The 21946-nt window shown below is 35.6% G+C and overlaps 1 protein-coding gene across 16 annotated transcripts in view; it reads left to right on the top strand.

Annotated features, from left to right (window-relative positions):
• Positions 1-21946, top strand: part of TENM3 (teneurin transmembrane protein 3) — a 699726-nt gene that overhangs the window by 582739 nt on the left and 95041 nt on the right. For all 16 annotated transcript variants that reach the window (XM_072406090.1, XM_072406089.1, XM_072406092.1 and 13 more), the window contains one exon: positions 5814-5999. In XM_072406090.1, coding sequence (XP_072262191.1) covers positions 5814-5999 — 186 coding nt within the window. The remainder of the gene's footprint in view (positions 1-5813; positions 6000-21946) is intronic.

Here is a 21946-nt window from a genome sequence, read left to right on the forward strand (position 1 = left end):
AAAATTAATTGTGGTAATGTACAGAACCAAAATTAGAAAAAAGTTGACTCTACCAAAATATTTATGGATCTAACTGTTACTCCCAGGAGCAACAGGTAGTCAAATATCCTATTGCCCAATGCCAGTCTTGACCATGCATGCATGACAAACAAATATCTATACCAACAATAAATACATTCAGATCATTATATTTCTTTAGGAGTGCAAGGCTGGTTGGTGTGGAACGCCTCACACAGGGAACACATCTACCCCTTGCAATCTGTTTTTAGGTAAACCCAGTGCTGCCAACTTCCAGCTGCATATACCAGTGTACAGCTCTCCAATCAGTTTTTGATGTATTCAGTGGGACACTAATACATAAAATAATAATAATATTATTAATACTAATATAATTATATTAATATTATTATTATTAGAAAATACCTTGACAGTTTTAGAAAATGCCTTGACAAGCTCAGTCATCAGGGCCCCTTAAATTAATAAACATTTTAGGGTTAAGCATAAGTCTTCCAGGCATGCGATATTAATTCAGCTGAGCTCCGAATATTGTTTGAAATGCATATACAGGCAGAGACCAGCGACAGTAAACAAGGCTTATGCCTTCATTACCTACGTGAAAGTGAGCTTTTATGGCTGCCTTTATTGAGACAAATAATGCCGTCTTTAAAACAGATTGTGTATTTTCTTTTTAAGCATAACCTTTGAGGACCACATAATCTTAAAAGCAGGAGGTGACCTTCAGACATCTGTAATCATGATGTAATAAATCTAAGCATAGTGAGAATCGGTTTGTTCTCCTGCTCGAGGGAAGAAAAACTTCCCTCTCAGTGTTTAGGTTGAAGATCAACACAGCTTTCCTCTATCTTCATAAGCAGTCATTCCATTAATTAGACCTTCAATTCCACTTGAATTAAATTAGCTCTAATTAATAAGTTCATTACAAAGATTGACGCATCGTGTTCAAAGCTTGTGTGCTAAAAGCTGATAAACACCTTCACCCTAATGAAAAATTGATTAGATGGAACAAAAAAAGGTACTGGTGAAATAAACCCCTCTCTCTCCCACCGTTAGGTTGATATTCTGGAGCTTTGAAGTTAATCAAGCCATCACTGTTTTCTTAATAAGAAACTTAACCTACTGGAAACAGAAGTGATTTGACAGAGAAAACAAAAATGTCCAAGGATTCTTTTTAGTTTTAGTCATGTATTCTTGCTACAAGTTTAAAAACTTTACTGATTTTGATAAATGATGCAGTCACTAGATAATTTGCATCCTTCTTCAGTATGGTGAAAGACAGCAGCTCATAGGCTTTAGATGGCAGTTAGACATCGGTGGACGTCACAGTTTTCGGAATGTTGGCTTTGAGTTGCACTGCAGGATCATCCCAGACTGGACAGGCATCTCTGATTTCCTAATTAAACAAGAGGAGTGACTATAGAAGGTTCTGAAAACAACTAGTGGACTAACCAAATTTCCTAAATAGCTGTGCTAATGCAAAGTATCCCTGATTCGATTTCCTGTTTGCTTTTATCGGCAAACCCAAAGACATTGAGCTTATGTTTTACGTTACAATCCACAATTTACCTGAATGTCCCATAATAAATGTTCTTTCTTTTAACATTACAAAGCTTCTGAGAAGTGTTATACATTTGGTAATTATAAGTTCATCTCGTCATATGCTTGCCAGACAAGTTAGTGTGTAGGTTCTCCCAAATATCTAAGATAATGGTGAACAACTAATAATCCCATAAGGAACCACTGTGTACAGAACATCAGATATCTCTTCCACTGTGTGACTGCATGCAGAAAAATTACATGGTCTGCTGCTCATCTTTTTAATCGGGTGGTCTGTCTAAGCTCATAATAGGTTTTCTTCACTGATCCTGGTCTAAATTTGCATCCTTTAACCCAGGCAGTATATCCCCAAATATTATTTAGCTGGAAATCAGTGATTTTACAGTGGTATGAAACTCAAAAGGTTGCTTTTCTCTTCTAAAATATTCCCTGTATCTTCAAAATGGCAGTCTTCTTTGTGCATGAAAGGTTGGTAAAATCTATTTTCTATACATGAAAAGGAGGTAACTGCATGTGTGCTGTGCATGTGGACATCCATGCCTCTGATTTCCAAAGTGCAGCTTCAAAGTCTCAATCCCTAAATGCTTCTGTCTGCAGCCAAAAATGTAATGGTTGTTATTTGTTTCTTTACAGGGTGCTCACTGCTCAGTGGGGACTTGATCAAGTTTCTTGTCTTTTTATTTCACCACACTATACCTGTATTGGCTTTTATAAATTTCCTAAATGTATGCAGGTATATTTTAAATTGTCAGTGTGGCATTGTGTATTTAGGTGACAGGACTACGCCAGAAATGGGTCAACGGATAAAGTTTTGTTTAGTATAGCTTACAGAAAGTAAGATCATGCAAAATTCAGTTTATCTGCTTTAAAAGCCAACTTGCAAAACATTGTAATTCCAGTGATAAAAAGGAGATTTGTTTCCCTACGTTTTCCTGCACTTGTTTTAATAAACAAGGGAGCCAATGATGTTTATACTGGACATTCTCAAAACAACGTCATGAGGGAGCTTGAGATGCTCATAAGTGGGCTGAACCTAATGCTCTGCATTTTTTGCAATCCCCATAGATAAATGGTAAGCTGAGTCATAAGCACAAACAACTTCAGTTACATCAGATGCCTGATTGAAATGGGCATTTTTGCAAAGTAATAGTTGATATGGGGGAGCAGAGAATGTTCTCTGCACTGAAGTTTCCTTGTTGATAGACTCCTGTCTAAATGTTCCTGAAAAATGTCTTCAGACTCGTGCCAAGCACAATTGAAGAACATATTGGTGGGACATTTATATACTTCTTGTGTTCAAGACAGGTCATCTTAAGAAATATCCTTGACCACACAAGTGAAATATATAGTGGTGCTCAAATAGACATAAGGTAACAAGCAGTACCTGAAAGGCAATGATCTCACACACAAAAGAGTCGTATTAAACGACTTAAAAATGTTGGATCCTCACAGGAACTTAGACTTGATGACATTAATGCTGCGTTATATGTGTATGCAGGGTTCCTTGATGCCTCCCCCAAGGGCAAATTGAAGCATGATGTTTTGGACTCACAGGCTGCCCTCAGTTTTTCCTTAGGAGACTAAGAACACCTCATGTTTTTTCAACCAGATTTGGCCCTTAAAAAAGGACAATACTTTACAATGTTTTAATTGTCCATATTAAAGGGTTGTTTTTGGAGCAGTGAATATGACATTCAGCAATAATCTCTGGTGAATAGTAATAGCAATTTATTACCAGACCAGAAAATGTTACTTTATGTTAGATTGACTGCTTTTTAAATAGATGCTTGAATGTTCATTTTACAAAATGTTACATTTTCATTGATTTTATTTTCTATGAAGAAGCAGAACTCAATGCAGTCATGCACATATAATTATTTTGGAGATAGCAACATGTAAGCTGGTCTAAACCTTTAGATCATCTTGTCTAGATTAAAATCCTGATTTGTACTGATAACATAGTTATGATCATTTTCAATTAAGTAAAACACAAATTATTGTTGATAATCTCCAAGGACTTTCTATTCCCCAGGACAGTAGGGATGACACAAAAGGCCGATCAGAAAGTACTTTTTTTTCTGTAATGGCAGGTATTATTTATGTTCTTTTTTTCCATCAAAGGCTGATAGAAACTATAATTTACTAGCAAAATGCAAGCAAATACTGCTAAGAAAATAAGACATATCTACTCAGCAATAGATGTTTTTTTTTTTTTTAAATAGACCAGTGCTTTGCCCATGTAGGGCAAAGAAACAGGTTCACCTAAAAAACTTTTCGTGGTGGGCAGCACGGTGGCTCAGGAGTTAGCACTCTAGGCTTTGCAGCGCTGGGTCCCAGGTTCGGATCTCGGCCAGGGCACTATCTGCATTGAGTTTGCTGGTTCTCCCCGTGTTAGCGTGGGTTTCCTCCCATAATTCAAGAATTTGCAATTAGGTTAATTGGTTTCCCCCCATCCCCCAAACTTAACCTTCCACTGTAATAAAGACATATGACTATGATAGGGACATTGGATTGTGGGCCCCTCAAGATTAAGCAATTGGATTGAGAGACAGCTAGTGACATGACTATGGACTTTGTATAGTGCTGTGTAATAAGTTGGTATTATAACAATACTGTATAAAATTATGTGTAATAATAATTGTTACAAACTATATTATTTCTTCCCTCACATTATTAGTAGAGAATTATCCAGTAGTTCCGGATACTACCCTTCATTCCACTTGAGAGCCAAGGTTTTTTGGCAAATGGTATTTGGGCACTGTCACATAGGGTATAAGCTAAGATGGGTTGAAACTGATACAGGGTTACTTCTTATTGCTCTTGGCAGAAAACAGAGCTACTACTTTGATATGCTTTTAGGTAAACCTGTCACTTTGCCCTGTACAGGCTCTGTTCATGTTAAAAAAACATTTCGAGGGGTTTGATTATGTAGATCTTTAATATCATACCACATAGAAACACAGACTGATTTATTATATATTGTTACTGTTCCCTTCATGGTCTTACTTTTGCAAGTATGGCAAAGAGAGAGCACAACTGAAATAAAATGGGCAGTGTAGGTGGTACTATTTATCATACAATATGAGCTTGCATGAACACCATAAATTCTCCTTCAGACCCTTCTCCTTTTTACGTTGTAACCTATATATTCTAAGTTCGAAATCAGGGTGAAGTCATCCAGAGCTTTAAATTACCATTGTTCTTGTTGGGAGAACTGTCTTTTTTATCAGAAGATATAGGCTACTTATGGACAGGCATATATCCTAAAGAATTATGGGTGGAGAGGCATCTACCCATACGCTATATAATATATAATGTTATGGCTCCTATGCTAGCTTTCCTTTTAGTTCCTAATTAGCTTAGCTTTCCTATTAGTTTTAGAAGGACTAACCCTTTTAATGCTAAACATCCACCCGTTTTTTAGCTACAGTAGATAAGAAAAAAAACAACATTTTGATGTAATGTTTGTTGGGGTGATGTCACATTATGTGATACATATAGTCTATTAAACCTTTTAAAAAAAAGGTAAATAGATTTTCTATCCCCTAGATATCTACTACATAGGCCACAATTTCATTATTTAGGAATGCACTTAAAGCAAAGTATGCAGTGAAACTTATCGTATGTCATACTTAATGAGTATTTGAACTGGATCTGTCTGTATGTATTATGTTAAGTGAGTCAAATGTGACTTGGAACAAAGAGGTTTACCTGGGTCTAAAAGGTTAATCCATACATGGTAAAATATGGCACAATAAAGATACGGAAGCATTTTACAGTCATCTGTGGCCTGTAATTATAGTAGTATAGCTTTCCCGAACTTTAACTTTGTGAGCCTATTATATCTATAAATTACTTCAAGTCAAAATCCGTGTACAAGAGTGGGTTAAGGGCTAGTCTACATAATTAGCTGAAGTGTACAGTGGAACAAGGCAAGGGAGTGAATAGTGTGTTAGTTCAGTTTTTTTTTGTTTTTTTTTTAATCAAGCATAAGCATTGCTTTCTATTTCTTAAGATTTCAATACTGCTTAGTTTCATTTTTACAAATACATATATACATAAATATACACAAAGTTTATATTGCTACTGTGTGTTGTATATATGACTGAAGAGGACAATTGACTCTTAAAAGTAGATGCCCTCCATGTAATGTTCGGGTGTCCTGTTTTTTGTAGTTATGAACAATAAATCAAACTACAACATTTCTAACCTGTCTAATATTTATATTTACTTTGTAGAAATTTGTCCAGTTGACTGCGGCTCTCATGGTGTCTGCATGGGTGGATCATGTCGGTGTGAAGAAGGGTGGACAGGACCCACCTGCAACCAGCGATCATGTCACCCTCGCTGTTTGGAACATGGTACCTGCAAAGATGGCAAGTGTGAATGTAACCAGGGATGGAATGGAGAGCATTGCACCATAGGTAAGTTCTCATCCTACTTGAGGTATTTCCATTGTCATTTCAATCATACATTAATGGTCACCATAATCCTTGTGAGATGACAGAACCATTTGTGTGAAAGCAGTGAATTTAACTTCACTAATAACTCTTAATTCTCCTTGTCAGTTTGCTAATCATTTGCACACATAACCCTGTTTTCTAAACAAATGTTAGTGCATGAGAATATGATGTTGTATACATCCATATTATTTTATCATAAAGTTCTATAACCAAAAGTTATTTTGTCCTATATCCTGCTTTTTTAGTAGGAGACTTCAGACTTTGTATTCTTCAATCCACAGAATGCTTGTAGTTTCATAAAGTTAGAAGCATGCAAAAATATTTAGGTTAACTAGACTAGTTTATATATCACTTGTGTGTGTTTATAAGGCTAAAGGCTTAAAACCTTTTCTCTTTGGTGTAATGAGCCATTCAAGGGATTTGATGCTATGTATATACTTAAATACTCATTTTGTTTTACAAAACAAGATGTATTTTGACTAAATCTATAAGGAAATATTTTACAGACGCAAACACTCATCTCTTTATTGGTGCAATGTATTTTAAAGGGATACATGGCAATACAATACAATGAAAATACAAAAACAACTTGTCAGTTCATACAACCATTATTACTTTTGCTAAATAATTTGTTTCTAATGTTTCTTGAAAAACTTAGAAATGTCTGTGGGAAATGACCTTTTAACATTACTTAATTGAGATATATAGATTTATTTCCTTGCTGTAATGTAAAACATGAATACCAATGTAACTTTCAGTCCCTGTGTTGAAGAAATCTTCCATGACTTTGTAAAGTTACGATAATATAATAAATATCTTCCCCATATCAAGCCTTGTCTTAGAATGGTTAGAAGATTTCCAAAGAATTGATTATCAAAAAAAAAATTCTGTTATTCTTCACTGTGTGGAAGAAATGTGTCCTGGGGGGGATTCCTTCTCATTCTGATTCTTGCTAATCAGAATCAGCTGTTGATCCTAGCTGTTGATTAGGATAGGATAGGGAGTGTGTGATAGAAGAAGACAGAACTTTAGATCTATAGAAGACATTTTTAGTTATATTTCAGAGGCAGAGATTTTTTTTCACTAGGACAGTGAGGGAGCTGCTTTTTTTGCTAATCCTTTTAACAATCCCTGTTTTTGATTCACTGGAAAGAATCCTGATCTCAGTAAAGTTCCCCCTCCTGTTTGGGACTTAATAGTAAACAGTTGATAAAATAATCTTAAAGTCATGCTGTAATCCTTTAAAAACAGTATATTTTTTTGCATTTTTTTACCTTCTCATTGACCACCATGCAAGTAGCCAAAATATAGAAGTTTTTTTTCAAAATCTGGCTTTTTGGAACTATTTCTCTCCCCCCTGGTCTAGAGTGCTAACATTACAATACTAGATTTTATCTTGAGGAATCCCTTTCTCTATCTGTTCCTGTATTAGGACCTGCTGTGTCACCCTATTTTTTTAGACCAAACATTAAACACTCATCTGGGCATAGTATGAACTTAATTTTCAAACCCCACCTCTCAATATTTTATTATCATTCTCTAAACTATAGTAGGGCTGTCAAACTCCAGACCTTAAAAGTAAAAAACAGGCCTGTGTGCCGCCTTTAAGATATTTGCTAAACTTGTGTAAATCTTAACCCTCAAGGACTGGAGTGGGACAGCCCTGAACCCTGTGGATCTGTAGGTAGGTACTAACCTGTAAAACAAAGCTTGTAACCTTAAATGTGGCACCTGGTATTAAAATCAAATAGAACATTACACATATTGAAGTGTGATGAAAGTTATCATTGCTTTGTGCTTGGTCTCACTAATATAAAACTACTTAATAGATTATTTATTAAAAATAGGTTTGTATTGGCTTCCTTGCTTTACATTGAAAGCAGCAACATGTTTGATTATTATCTCATGTTCATTGTATAGCCAATAACCTGTATGCATGTAAAAGCAGAAGATTTGTACTGATTATTGTAAATCAATGTGACACCTACTAGTTTTGTAACATACAATGTCTATTGATATTGCCCTCATATTTGTTTACAGAAGGATTGTCACTGCTTTTGAGCTGCTAATCCATTCCTATGAGCATTCATTGCTACACCATGGGATAGGGTATCTGCACTTTCAAAATTAATCTTCACTTAAACACCAGGGTAAATGACAGGATTTTTGCTTTTATTTGATTACATAGATGAAGTAAGCACAACATTTGATCATTTACTAAGCTAAAATAATTGTGTTTTTGCAAATGAGTTTTTGACTTTGTTTGCTGAATGAGGTCGACTTTAATCATCTAAACATGTGGGAGCAAAATCCTGTTTTATAAATCAGTGATTTTAGGTTTATAAATCAGGTTTCAGTGACAAAGTTAATGTGAAATCTACATACATACCGCACTGCACTAACCTATATCTGTTAGCATTTCTTTTTTCAAAAGTGATAAATGTTTTAACTGATGTTTTATGCTCATTTTCCCTGTTTACTGTTACTTGTAATTTATTTCATCTATATTAAATAGTACACTGTTAAAATCTAGAAATATAAATCAGTAAGAATATAATTCTAAAAATAACTTAATTTCTTAAATCTGTAGAAATCCTACTGAAATAAGAGCACATTATATTTTTTCTAGTATAGTTTTGCTAATCTAGTCCAAAGCATGAATTATTATGCAAAGTGTAGCAATAAATATTGTTATTCTTCGTGCATGTATTATAATAAATAGCCCAGAAGGCTATATTATTGTATTATGCTTGTTTCCTAGTTGCCTGGGTAGTCATATGGGTTGATAATGCAGCCCTGGGATATGATTTGTGATTTATTAGCCATGGCGGACAGCATTTTGCATAGCTTGAAGAGTGACAGTTTTCTGCCCTCCCTAGATTTATTATAAATAAGGTCTCCCAGTTTTACCTTGACATCTGTTTGTGGTGAGCATTGTTTATGTTGAGGAACAGATTAGATGGTAAAGCTTTATTAGGGCTGTCTCAGAGGGGATATCTTGTAAACAGTATTAATTATTACAAGACCCCTATTAATATTCACTTTTTTCAGAGTCCCTCTTCTCTAGTAATGTGTTCTACCAGTGCATAAAGGGAACATAACTTTACCTTGGATCATGAATGTAGCATGCAGATATGTATTAGAAAGGTTTAAACATTAAGAGTTGTTATAAATTATGTGAAATTTAACTATTAACTTTGAGCTATTTTAACTTGGCTATTTAAATTTTGTTAGGGTAAATATCATGCCTAAGAGCAGGCATTATATGGTGATTTGTTTTGCCTTTCTTAGCCATTTTGATTTTAGGGCTGAGCCCTACCCTTGAGCTAAGCCGCTCCGAACTTCACCACACCTAATTAAATCACCCTCATTGATCGCTGAGGAGGTCCTATTCACCAGGGAAACCTAGGTAAATAGATGAGAATTAAGCTTCGTACACATATCCAATGGTTCTCGCAAGATAATCGGCTCAGGGCCAGTACCGGACAAGAATCTGGCCTGTGTACAGCGCCCGTCATCCATCGTCTGAACGACTCTCCTGGCGGATCTATGGACGATGGACGACAAACAATTCTAATGCAAAAGGAAGGATGAGAGCATGCAGCGTGGTGCCATTCCGTCTTTCCCCACCTCCCCTCTCCATAGAGCAGACTGGTGCTGTATGTACAGCACTCGTTCATGCATCGTGCAGTCCTTAGTCGTTGGAAAGGATTGTGAAAGATCCTTTCCAACGACAATAATTGCATGTGTAAAGTAGATCTTAACCACCAAAAGGAGGGTTCTTTGTATGTTTTCATGCCACTGAACTACATAGAATAGATTGTAGATGATTTATTAACACTGGAGGTCCTCAACTTCATTCCTCAAATGCCAAGATCTGCACACAATTTTAGTATTTCCCTTATACACAACAGTTAATGAAGTAAGGAATGATTTATAAAGAGTCAGAAAATGTTTATTGCAAAACTAAACCTGTGTATGGCCCTCAAGAATGCTGCAGATCTGTTTAACGCTATCCACATTACAGCGGTCAGATTTGTATAAGCATTTGGTGCCCCACAGTTTGGTCCTGGTTTTGGGTTGTTTATTGCATTTTGTCAAACAAATTGGAAATGTGGCTTGAGAATTACTATAATTCCTTTACACTACAATAGCTCTTTGTTATATATTGGAATTTGTTGCTTCAGAGGGACAGCAGATCATTATTGATCACAAATGTGAGATTCTTTGTTTAGACACAAGTTGGCCACATATGTCATTACATACCGCCCTGTCGCCCCTATATTACACCAAGGAATAAGGTGCTGGCAACATGAAACCTGAAAATGAAATGCATGCATCGAGGGAATTGCACAAACAATGTGAAGATTCACAACTATTACCAGTTTCAATAGATATTTGTCAACATCTATCCTAAAATGAATAAGACATCAGTTCCTGTGGAAAATAAGGACTGCTGTAAATATTTTGCATGGTATTTTTCCTAACACTAGTGTTCCTTGGAGACCTTTACATGTGTTTAAACTGTGAAGAATTATTTAGTATATAAGAAATGTAATCAGATCAAGTTCTTAAGAGTGCAAGAAATGAAAAACAATTCATTATTTCACATCTTACTAAACTTAAATTGTTCTTCCCAAACGTAAGAAAACTTGTAGTGCATGCAGCTTCTTGAAGAAACATCTATTAGTCAGAACAAGATACAGTTTCTAAACCTGATTTTAGCCAGGATGACTAGAAAGGGATAAGGTGGTAAATTTCTTTGAGGTATATACTTAATACATTTCTAGACTACTTCAAAGGGCAGCAGGTGGTAAAGGAAAATTATAACTGTTCACAAACATTATCATTTAGAATTATTGCTAAAGTTCACCTGATTTTGTTTGGTATGTCATATACTTGGGGAAAATATTTTTATAGGAAGCTTGTGTTCAGATAGGTGTTTTTTAATAGTGGTACAATGCCCCAAAACCCTTGATATAATTGAAAGGAACAAAATCAACTAAAATTCCTTTTCTTGCAAGCATTTAAAGGTGGTTTGGGTTTCCAGAAGCTTTGTGCAGCGTCTTAGGGCTGTGTGCCACTGAACTGCAATCCAACCACATGAGAAACCAGTTGGAATGAGCTGCAAAGCGTTTGTAAGTGTTCTGTAGAACAGCAGATGACCTTTGCACATGTAGCAAGAAAATGCTCATGAATGTATGTGATGGATAGCATTTGTAATTCAGCAACTAGGAGTGTTTAACTACATAACCTAAAATTAGCCTATATTTGTATTTTATGATCTGATGTGCAGCCAGATAAAGAGATAAAATGGACAGTGAAGCCTATTTTTGGTGTTAAATTAAAAAGCAGAAAGCACCCATAGGTAAAATTCAAATATGGCTACCTACATATATAATTAAGGACGGAATACAAATAAAACAGTAGCTAGGGTTTATTTACAGCTAGCTTTTTGCACACAATATCATCCTTAAATAAATGAAAAATCAATAAAGATGTGCAGATAATATGGAAAACATCTATAGAGGCAATTCCTTCAAATAATTTGGTTTTCTATTGATGTGATAATATTACACTCCTCTTTTAGGACTTATTGGTCAGGTCTAGTTCAGTACAGCTTCCCCAGTGAACCTCTGCGTATACCCACCCTGAATGTCTGGCATTAGCTTTACTGACTTCAGTAAGAATTATTCAGACACCCATGCAGATGTACTGAGTACCCTTCTCCTTCACCCCTCCAGCCAGAACAAAATTAATAATAGTTTTTCTGAGAAATGGTTTGAAGCAAATACAGATTACAATGTCTCTTCATTATTTGTGTTTGTGTACTATTTTCCCCTAATAGTAGCTGGTCACTTTATAATAAAACGTGGGACAAAGAAAATTCCATCAGTAAGAATACAAGACCAGATGCATTTCCATTAGACCGTCCTAGTTATATAAAATTAGCTAAATTATGTTGGTTGAAAGTGTGCAGCATCCCAGAGATGCAAAATCATTTTACCATGACACACTTTAACTCTGTCTTTTAGCACTTCAAATAGATTAAAAAAATAAAAATCTAAATTGCAAATGTGTGAATTTGCATGAGACGAAAAGCTGCCTTGTTTTGATTTGTCAACACCTATTTTTTTATAATGGATAAAAAAAGGATTTTCTATCATTGGGGTGGGTGTACATGGCCATCTGCTTTGCCACTTGCCCGCAGCTCCATCACTTAACACATGAGACAGGCTACAGCTGTTTAATTGCTGCAGTGTTGAACAATTATCTATCTGCCCAAAATTTATATTTATATGTGTATGCATAGAAACCATGTGGTTAAACATAAGTGATCTAATTGTGAACTAATATCATTAAGCATTCATTAATTTAACCCCTGTGGAGTAATGAACAATAACAAAATAAATAAATAAAATCTTAGTTGGTTTAAATAAATGCAAGATAGCAGCTTGATTATTTTAATTAGCATGTTATTTGCAGGTTGCAGTTCCTTCTGCCATGAAAAAATGTCATAAGCATCCTCACACTCCGAGTGTGACACGTACAGTGTTTCCTCCATGTGCATTTCTAGCTTTTTCTTGGCAGTCTAACCTCTCTTGACCTTGTACATTCTTTAGGCAGTCTGCTAAAGGTACCCGATCTGTATATCCATCCATGGCTATTATAAAACTAGTTTGCCCTGGTCATCACAGCTACCTCCCATATGCTGTACATCTACCTAAATAGCAATAACTTAACATTTACTGTGAATGTTAATTGAAATGCATTGCAGATACATGTACTTGAAAATAAATGATTATGTCACAATGATGCTCCTTAAACTACAGACTCATCAAATGAGTATGTAAAACTTTATATACTTTATAGTCTAAACTATCTGCATTCATTTTATTATCAATACTGCTGTAGACTTCACTGGCATTTTCCCTAATAGAGATCAAAAGGACGTGTTAAAATGCCTTTATTTTGGCAAGATAACATTTATTTCAGCCTTGGAGGTTAATGACTGCCATAAGTAAAGGAAATAAAGTAAACTACAAGAGCCAGAGAAGCTAACCTCATATATTGACATAAAGCATGTGCTTTCAAGAAGCATGGATTTGGGCACAATATATTTGTATTTACTTTGTTTAAAAATATAAATATACTTGCATAGTTCTATATATCAGTTATATGTCCATGTTGCTGTATCTAGGTAATTATGGGCACAACATGCTGCAGCCTTTCCGTATCATACTATATATTTTTATGTTAAAGTAAAATTATTTGCATGCAGTTTTTTTCATGCATGCTAAAATTTTACTGACCAATTCTACTGTACATGGCAAAGAATATGTAATGATGTTCAGTTACTCTTTTGATGCAGATGTACCAGTCATTTAAATGACCTTGCAATTGGCCGCTATAGTTAAACAATATATTGACTCACTTCAGGCTTGGGGTTGGAAAGTAAAGAATCAACAGCCCATTGATAAAATCATCCCTTTGCTTTCTGTTGTCATGTTTACACCATTAGACTTTAGACCAGCAAAACAAAAATTCTTTCTTTCTCTGTCAGTGTGAGTGCTTATATTCAGGGTATTACAGAAATGTAAAAAAAGTACCTTTTCAGGTATTTATACAAATTTTATTTAAAATGCAGTAACTGGTTTTGTAATGGTAACGAGACTGGACTAAATTAGTGTGTTTATAAATGCTTGGAGTTCAGTTTTATACAGCAATTATCATACCATGTATTATTTAAACATAATACAGGTAGTTCCTGGGTTTCATACAAGATAGGGACTGTAGGTTTGTTCTTAAGTTGAATTTGCATGTAAGTCGGAACATGTACATTATTTTAATATATACAATTTGGACATATGTTTGTCTCAACATATCATGGAATCCACCCCCTCCAAGCCTCAGTTCTGCACACAGCAAGCAGGGAACATACCAAGGAGGTGTCTGTATGTCGGATGTCCCTAATCCTGGGACTACCTGTATAGGTTATATTTGTTTTAGATTAACACAGAATTACCTAAATGTAGCCATATTCAGGTAATCATAATCATTAAAATGCAACGGTATTTAACAATGCTGTAATGGGCCTTTTGTCTCAAGGTGCCAATCCTCCTGGATCTAGAACCAGCAAAAGTGCCCTAGACCATCACATTTCATTTTCCATATTTGACAAACGGTGTTAGGAAAAAAAAATGTCTAATTTATAGCATGTAAAACAGTTTGTAATGAACAGAAAATTTCATCTTTTGATTCATTGGTCTTTAGGACTTTCTTTTAGTCTGCTGCAGGTCACCGATGGTGGTTCCTGGACTAGGCAAAGCTCTTTGTCTTTGTCCATTTTAGTAATGGCCTAAGACTACTCAAACTGTCAGACCTGTTCACATCTAAAAGTGAGACTTGCTTACTTGATGACTGTTGTACTTATAGCTTTTGCCCTGGAAACCATCTACAGTGCAAGTTGTTGACACTTGAAATCTTCTGAATTAGTTGTGGCTTTACTTCTGTAGACATGTTTCTGTCAAAGCTTACTTCAGTTTCCAGTTGACTTTTGGTGGTATAGAGAATGCACTCATTGACACCATGGCTTTCCTTACAATTTCTGTAAAGAAAAGACCATCTCTCATCTCTCAAGTTTATGGTCAGTCTGTCATTCTTTGTTAATTTTGATGCAAAATTGTACCTTTGTACCATTTTAGGCTATTCACTGGATTGTTGCTGTTTACATGTCACTAAAAACTGGAAAAACCAATGTTCTAAACCTTTCCCTGCTGTATATATTTATTCATTTATTTGCTTTATCTGTTTTAATATATGCATGTGGAATATTACTGTGTGAGGTCGCACAGTATTCCTATATAAACGGATGAGTGCTTTTACACAGGTCATAAAACTCCAAGGTGACATCCAATGCTCTATCTGTTTCGTAGTAGGGGGGTATATTACTCTTATAAAACATAAACTTTAATTTGATAAAGAGACTATGTCTTAGTGATCTGTTTGTAAATGCTCAGAGAAGAGTCACCCACCTTTGAACCCAAATCTACCTATTTTGTACATTAGATTCAATTAGAATATGCTGAATCAACTTTTACTTTTACAATTTTTCTAATTGTATCCAATCTGAAAAGCGTATAAAAGTTTGGTGATCGTGAGTGAAAATATTCCTCCTAGCCAGGTTAAAAATTAGTACTGCCTTTGCAATGGAATGGTTCAGAAAATAGTGCTTGGCATTTAAATATTATGAGATAAAATGTAATTAGCCATTCTGTCGGGTTGCTGATGTTATACTAATATTTTATATATATATTGTGAGAGAGAGAAAAGTCATTTATTTGAGTATGCCATATGCTGTATAACAAGTAAAAATCCCTGCATTACTTATTTTAAACATTTAGAGGGGTTAATAAGATCCCATGTGAAATCATTAAAGCAATTGTATTTTTATGTTGTCCTGACTACAGTTAGGAGGTTGTACAAGAGAGATGCAGCCACAGACATTTTAAAATATATCTTTGGGTGTGTATATACTTTAATGTGGCCTAAGTTATAAAGTTAATCTTTGAAGATTCCACAGAGACTCTTTTTTTATCTTTTGCCATCAAGCTTTGCTGTCAGGAAGCCTCTCCCTAGTAGGAAACACGGGGCAAAGGCTCTCATTAAAAAATAAATAAGTGGAGATGCGCTGAAGCATGGTAATATGCCACTGGTTATTGCACCGCTTTCATAATGATGGTCTTGCTTCAACACTCAAACCAGTCTTCTTTACAAGTCTCTGGTGGATTATTAGGGTGAAACTAAATCAAATTTCATAGTGATCTGTATAGCAGCTTCAAAATTACACCTCAACTTTCTGTGGATATACATTGCTTGTGACAACAATGACCCCAATGTTTTGTTGCAACAAAAGGTTAAACCATCCTGAAACCCAACATTGCTTTCAGTAAACTAGGTTTGCTGAAATCTTTAGATATAATAGCATTAGAGTGTCATTGGATACTTGCGAATTTTATGTATTAGATACAGCTGGTCATTCAGGTTTTATTGTTGGAAATATTAATAAAGTAGTTGTAGAATGTAGAATATAAAGTTATATTTGAAGTGCTTATACATTTTTTTCATTAGGCCTATGGTAGGGTTTTTAGAAGCTCTAAATTTCAAATTCAGAGAAAACACGTCAATAGACATCTGTAACCAGAAGTTAACATCAGCCGATAAAAATAAAATGTCTATTTTTATGTGGATATCTCTGTTAGAAGAGTTTAAACAAAGAGTCTTGACTAACCCTAGGTGTATTTGTAAATCACGTGATGTCCTTTTAAATGCCAATATTCTTGAAGTCTACTTGGTCTACTGCTTAGGCTACGTACACACTTGCAATGGTTCTCAGCTGATAATTATCTTAGGGCTGATAATCTTGTGTGTGTACAGCGCCCGTCGATCGCCCGAACGACTGTCCTGGCAGATCCACGGACGATGGTTGACGAACGATCTTAATGGAAGTGAAGGGGGAGAGAGCCCAACTGGGTGCTGTTCCGTCATTCTCCCCTCCCCTCTCCATAGAGCAGAACCGTGCTGTATGTACAACACTCGTTCATGCATCGTGCAGTAGTTTGTCGTTGGAAAAGATTGTGAAACATCCTTTCCAAGACAATTTTTGCATGTGTGTATGCAGCCTTAGTTTACTAATTGTGGCGAATAAAACAGGGGAGGGTATAGGACTAGTCAACACTATTGTGTGTCTACCTGCAGCTGATATTTCCCCAATCCCCATGCCATTTTTTGCAGTTTTTTCATGTGGGGATGTGGTCATTTTGGTAGATATGCAGGACTTTACCACCACATGTCAGACCTTATGGGGGTTAAATTCAAGAAGTAGTAGGACATATAGTGCAGAATTTCAATGATTTAATAAAGGATAGGCAGGGAAATTCTTCCATTCCAAGTCGTCAGATATATAGCTTCCTCCACAGCAAATAGGAACAGCAAGTTGCAGACAAATGACATTACCAAATCTCAATCCAAACTTTTGAAATCTATCAGAGGCAGCAGTATGTTAAGCTAACTCACGCCACACATGTATAAGTAAGCAATCTAGACACCATCATATATGAGGAAATGCATGTTTGTATATTTTCAGGGGAAATTAAATGCAGCAAATAGATTTTCCAGGGTTTTGCTTAGGGCACATTTCTAAATTCTCTCACATATGACTCTGTAAATGCTTCTGCTGTAAATGGTATTGTGGGTAAGGTCTGGGCCACTCCTAGCTCTTCTTCCCACTTTGAACATCCACCTCTTTATCAGTCTTTAAAGGCAAGGCAATGCTCTAGCACTAAAGTAGACAGATGTTAATAATAAAGACCTACACAACATTTCATAATTTGTGCCAACCTCCCCACTTTGTCCTATGTTGGAAATGTAGCCAATAATACTGATTTTCATTGGGACGATCCAAATTACCACATTTATTTTTACACTGGGAAAGTGGATATATTGTTTCAAACTAAGCATTATGAGGTTTCTACTGTCCCTATCCTTTGTGTGTTTTATATTACAATGAAGCGCTTTCTTTTCTTTTTAGCCATTTAATTTTTGTCCATTGCATTGCTACCTGCTGCATAGTGTATTGTTTTAGCATAACATCTGGGATAGCGGTACATCACAAGACAGCACAGCATGTTTTCAGCTGATAATGGCTCTGAGGCAGGTTTTGCTAGAGCAGGAGTCCCCAGACATGTTTACAATACAATATGTGCTTCCTTGTGTGGTACTCCTGGTAAAATATACATTCAGAAAAGTCCCCTGTGAGTTCTGATACATTCCAATAGCATATGTGTAGTCGTGTTTTCCCACTGCCCTTCACAATTTTTCTCCTGCCTTCCCCCTCCTTTTTATGACTGTGCTATTCTCAATCCTTCTCGGTGTGCTTATTGCGCTTCGTCTAATGTCTCTCTCCTTAGCGACTGTGCTCCTAATGCACTTTTTGAGTCCCTGGTAATTACAGGGAATAAAACCACAAGAATATATTCACAGAACAGAATGTGAAATTTTGGAGTAGACCTGGTAATAGTATAATGTACCTGAGTACATGACATTATAATTAGGCATTATAACTCCTTGGAAAATAAAAGCATCATTGTTCAAATTTTTTAGCCTGTTATTCAAAAATCAGTGAGCTTTCAGGACTGTCATTCAGTATGATTTTCCCCGAGGACTTGTCTGTAAAAGTGTCATGTTTGTAAGGAGTGTTTGCATGTAACCTTAATAAAATGTGCATTTTGATTTCTGCAAGTGATTTGTAAATACAAAATAGTCAAACATGCTGTGATATGTTGTATCTTGTGCCTGGGCTTTGTTTTGATGGCTGTCTGTTCTAATGTTTAGCCTTGATTATCTGTTCAGAGATTATTATGTCATTGTAATAGAAACAAGGATTCAGTGTCTATAAAAGCTGTTTGCTTGGAATAAAGGTTAGTAGATAGACTATGGGTCTGATTTATTATAAGTTCTCCAAGACTCCTCCAAACCTGGAATGGATTTCTTTAAAGGCATTTTCTAGCAAAAGTTTTGAATCCTGGACAAAATCCATTCCAGGTTTGCTTTATCTCCAAGCTTTACTGTTTAAAGTGTATCTCCAGCCTTGGAGAGCTTTAATAATCAGGCCCTATGTATGCTTTAAAAAGCTTTGTAATAATTTTTGGAAGTAAATTATTATTTAAAAAAACCAAATAGACATGAAAAAAATTACCCACAAACCTCACTTTCAAACTCTAGATGACAAGCCTTGGAATACAAATATAGTTAAAATCTGTTATTTCCTTGGCACCCTAATTGTAGGAATTTATAAGGCTCATTTCATCCTGCAATCCTGACGTTGTGACTTGGTTTACGTGACAGACTGCAGTCTGATCAATGACATTGGTTCCCACAGAGAAACATTGGTTGATATAATTACAATACATAGTAAGTATATATAAGTATATATAAGTACAAATACAATACAACAGGTAGTGCTGCAAATCAAATGTGTATTATCAGAACAACATTTCATTGAGCAATAAACCAAAACTATGCCATGTCGATGAAAATGTAGTAGTGCTTGTTACTATCAAACTTGCAGAGATTTAGCAATAATTATGATGATGACATCTTGGGTAGTTGCTCCTAATTTTAGGCATCATGCAGGCATAACTCTGTTTGTCTGGGCTGAATATCTGCATGTTACAGTTCATCTAGTAATCAATTTGCAAATTCTGATACTAATAGTCAAGTACAGTACAGCAATTTACCCAACAGTTGATTGGTTGCATACTGTCAAAAGTCAACTCATTAAGACAGATTTGGAAATGACTGAAAAATAATCAGAATACTTTCTAACATACTGATGGCAGATTTTTATTATCATCATGAAACCTATTTCATTTAGAAAAATGATAGCTGTTTATGTGCTATTATAAAAACAAAGCAAAAAAGCCTGAATAAAACTGTATATAAAGTGGAAATGAAGTAAAAAAAACATACAAAACTGCTATCAGACATCTCCTTCCTGGAAAAGGGACAGGTGATGCCCCTTCAACAATAAAATAAGCTGACCTGCTTGATTGCAAGTTTTTAATTACACAAATTCTATACACTCCTTCATGGGTGCTGTCATTTTCACCCGGCCTTTTTCTGGGTTCTCGATCTTTGTCCATCTTGATTGGCCAGGGATACGCCAGTATATCGGGCATCATTCACTGAGTAACCCATACATGTTTGGTTACTCTAAAAACTGAACAAGATATGGTAAATTTAGTTATTGCAGCAAAATAAAAAAAAAATATCCTGGTAAAAGAGATTGTTCGTGGTGGTAAAGAAGTAGCTCCATAGAAAATAAAATTGTGTTGCTGTTGGAGATTTACCCTCGGGGGAGATTTCTGTAACCAAGGGCCAGGTGGTTTTCACAAGTTTTCTATGTATACGATTTCTAATTATAAATTAGAAAATTATAAACATAAATACATATACAATCAATATTCTTATTGTAGGCAGAATGCTCAATGCTTTAGAGAATGCTGCCCTTGGCGTCCTGTAAGCAAGAAATGATTGGCATGTGATCCGGCTCATTACACCAAACAACAGGATGTCTACAGCCATATACCATAAATGTATAGATACTGTGGACCCCCTAGCTGACCATTCTCTTGGATATGCAGTCATGAAAGAGAAGGGCAGTCCCAGAGCTGAGTGCCTGTGCAGTGAAAACAATGTGCTTGCTTGGCTGAAACAAATGTAAATGTTTATGTCACAAACAATTATGTGGGTACAGGATCGTCAGACCAGTACTTTATATTCAAAGATTATGTCTGTGCTTAGACATATGCTAAACATTAGCTCTTAGAACATAATCTCGTATGAATACAAAATTATTAAATCACACCCAGCCTCCATAGGTTCTAATGGAACTGAATGGATAAGTAGCAAAAGAAAGTATGTTAGTGTTCTAATCCATTATGACAGGATAATCAGTAATAAAATAGAGCAGTGAGTACCAATTAATGAACATCAAATCAATGGGCATGCTGTTCCTGCTGATTAAAACAGCAGCTGATTGGAATAAATGGTTTTAATATACTTATTCAGAGACTAGTCTCATTTTATCATATCTAGTGAATCTAGTGCATGAATAATCTAAGGATGATACCTAGGTGCCTCTTTAATGGGATGCTAATAGCAGTCATTAAAGAAGGCCACGCTCAGAACGTATAATAGGAGACTAGCATTTTCTGACATATTACATGGCCTGCGAAGGACGCTTAGAATAACAATATTGTGAGCCAAGTGTAGCTTCTTCAGGCCCTCAAGACTGCTGTTATCTGCCTAATAGACTTAACCGTTTCCCTGGTCAGCGGTGATAATATTCACCTTCCTTTATGTTTTCCTAAAATTTACTGAAGATCTAGAAACTATTATGGTTCTCATTCTTATGCTTCTAAGAAGATTAAATAACTAATTTTTGGAGAAGCTGTATGAGGAGGTTTAGTTACTGAAATGGTTAACAGTGTAATCTTTTTATTTTTAGATAGATATTCATAAGTATATTTAGTCTTTTGTATGTTTCTTCTGTTTTTATTTTTTAGTAATTATTACTGTATATTTTATTAGACGCAAATTTTTTAAGAGCATGCATTAGGATAATACATTTGTTGGGGCTTTAGGAGAATGCAGAGTTTTTCTGGTTTGGACAATTTTTGGAGGGGCTTGTGGACTATGTGGCATTGTGCCATGCATGCACAAATCAGTTACCCAGAAGGGAAGGGTGAGTGCTTGCTTACCTGGGGGTATGGGGCAAGAATTTGATGAGAAACATTAGAAACCCCAATCTGTAAATACAAACATTGTATTTACAGCCTCTGCTACAAAGAGCACATATGGAATGATCTGTAACAGAAGCTGATTGGTTCAGCTCCTGGACATAATCATGGGCCTATTGACAACCAGCAGGTAAAGCTTGGAATCCCACAAAGATAAGCCCCCCCCCCCCCCCCCGAGCTGCATAGCGCTGATCCCTTTAAATAGAATAGAATATAGGAGTCAAGAGAGTAAAAAGAACTAACTTAATTTCTGAAATCACATTAACATATTAAAGCTAATCTGACATTTTTGTAAAAAGATTTTACAGCTTCATTAAGATTATGGTTTGTACTCCACTCCATGCAATGGATCTGTCTTTTTTTAACTAATGTGGCAATTACAAGGAAATATATACTGATGTACACTTCATTACATTGTATGGGAATTTTAGCACGTTTTTTTTATACCCTTCAGCCTCCTTAATATTGCAAAATGGATGTGGAAGACATAGGGTCAGTGGGTGTGAACATGTGTATGTTCTGTTTTATTGTCTACCAGCTAATTGT

This window comes from Pyxicephalus adspersus, chromosome 3 (assembly GCF_032062135.1).
Source record: "Pyxicephalus adspersus chromosome 3, UCB_Pads_2.0, whole genome shotgun sequence".
NCBI classification, from domain to species: domain Eukaryota; kingdom Metazoa; phylum Chordata; class Amphibia; order Anura; family Pyxicephalidae; genus Pyxicephalus; species Pyxicephalus adspersus.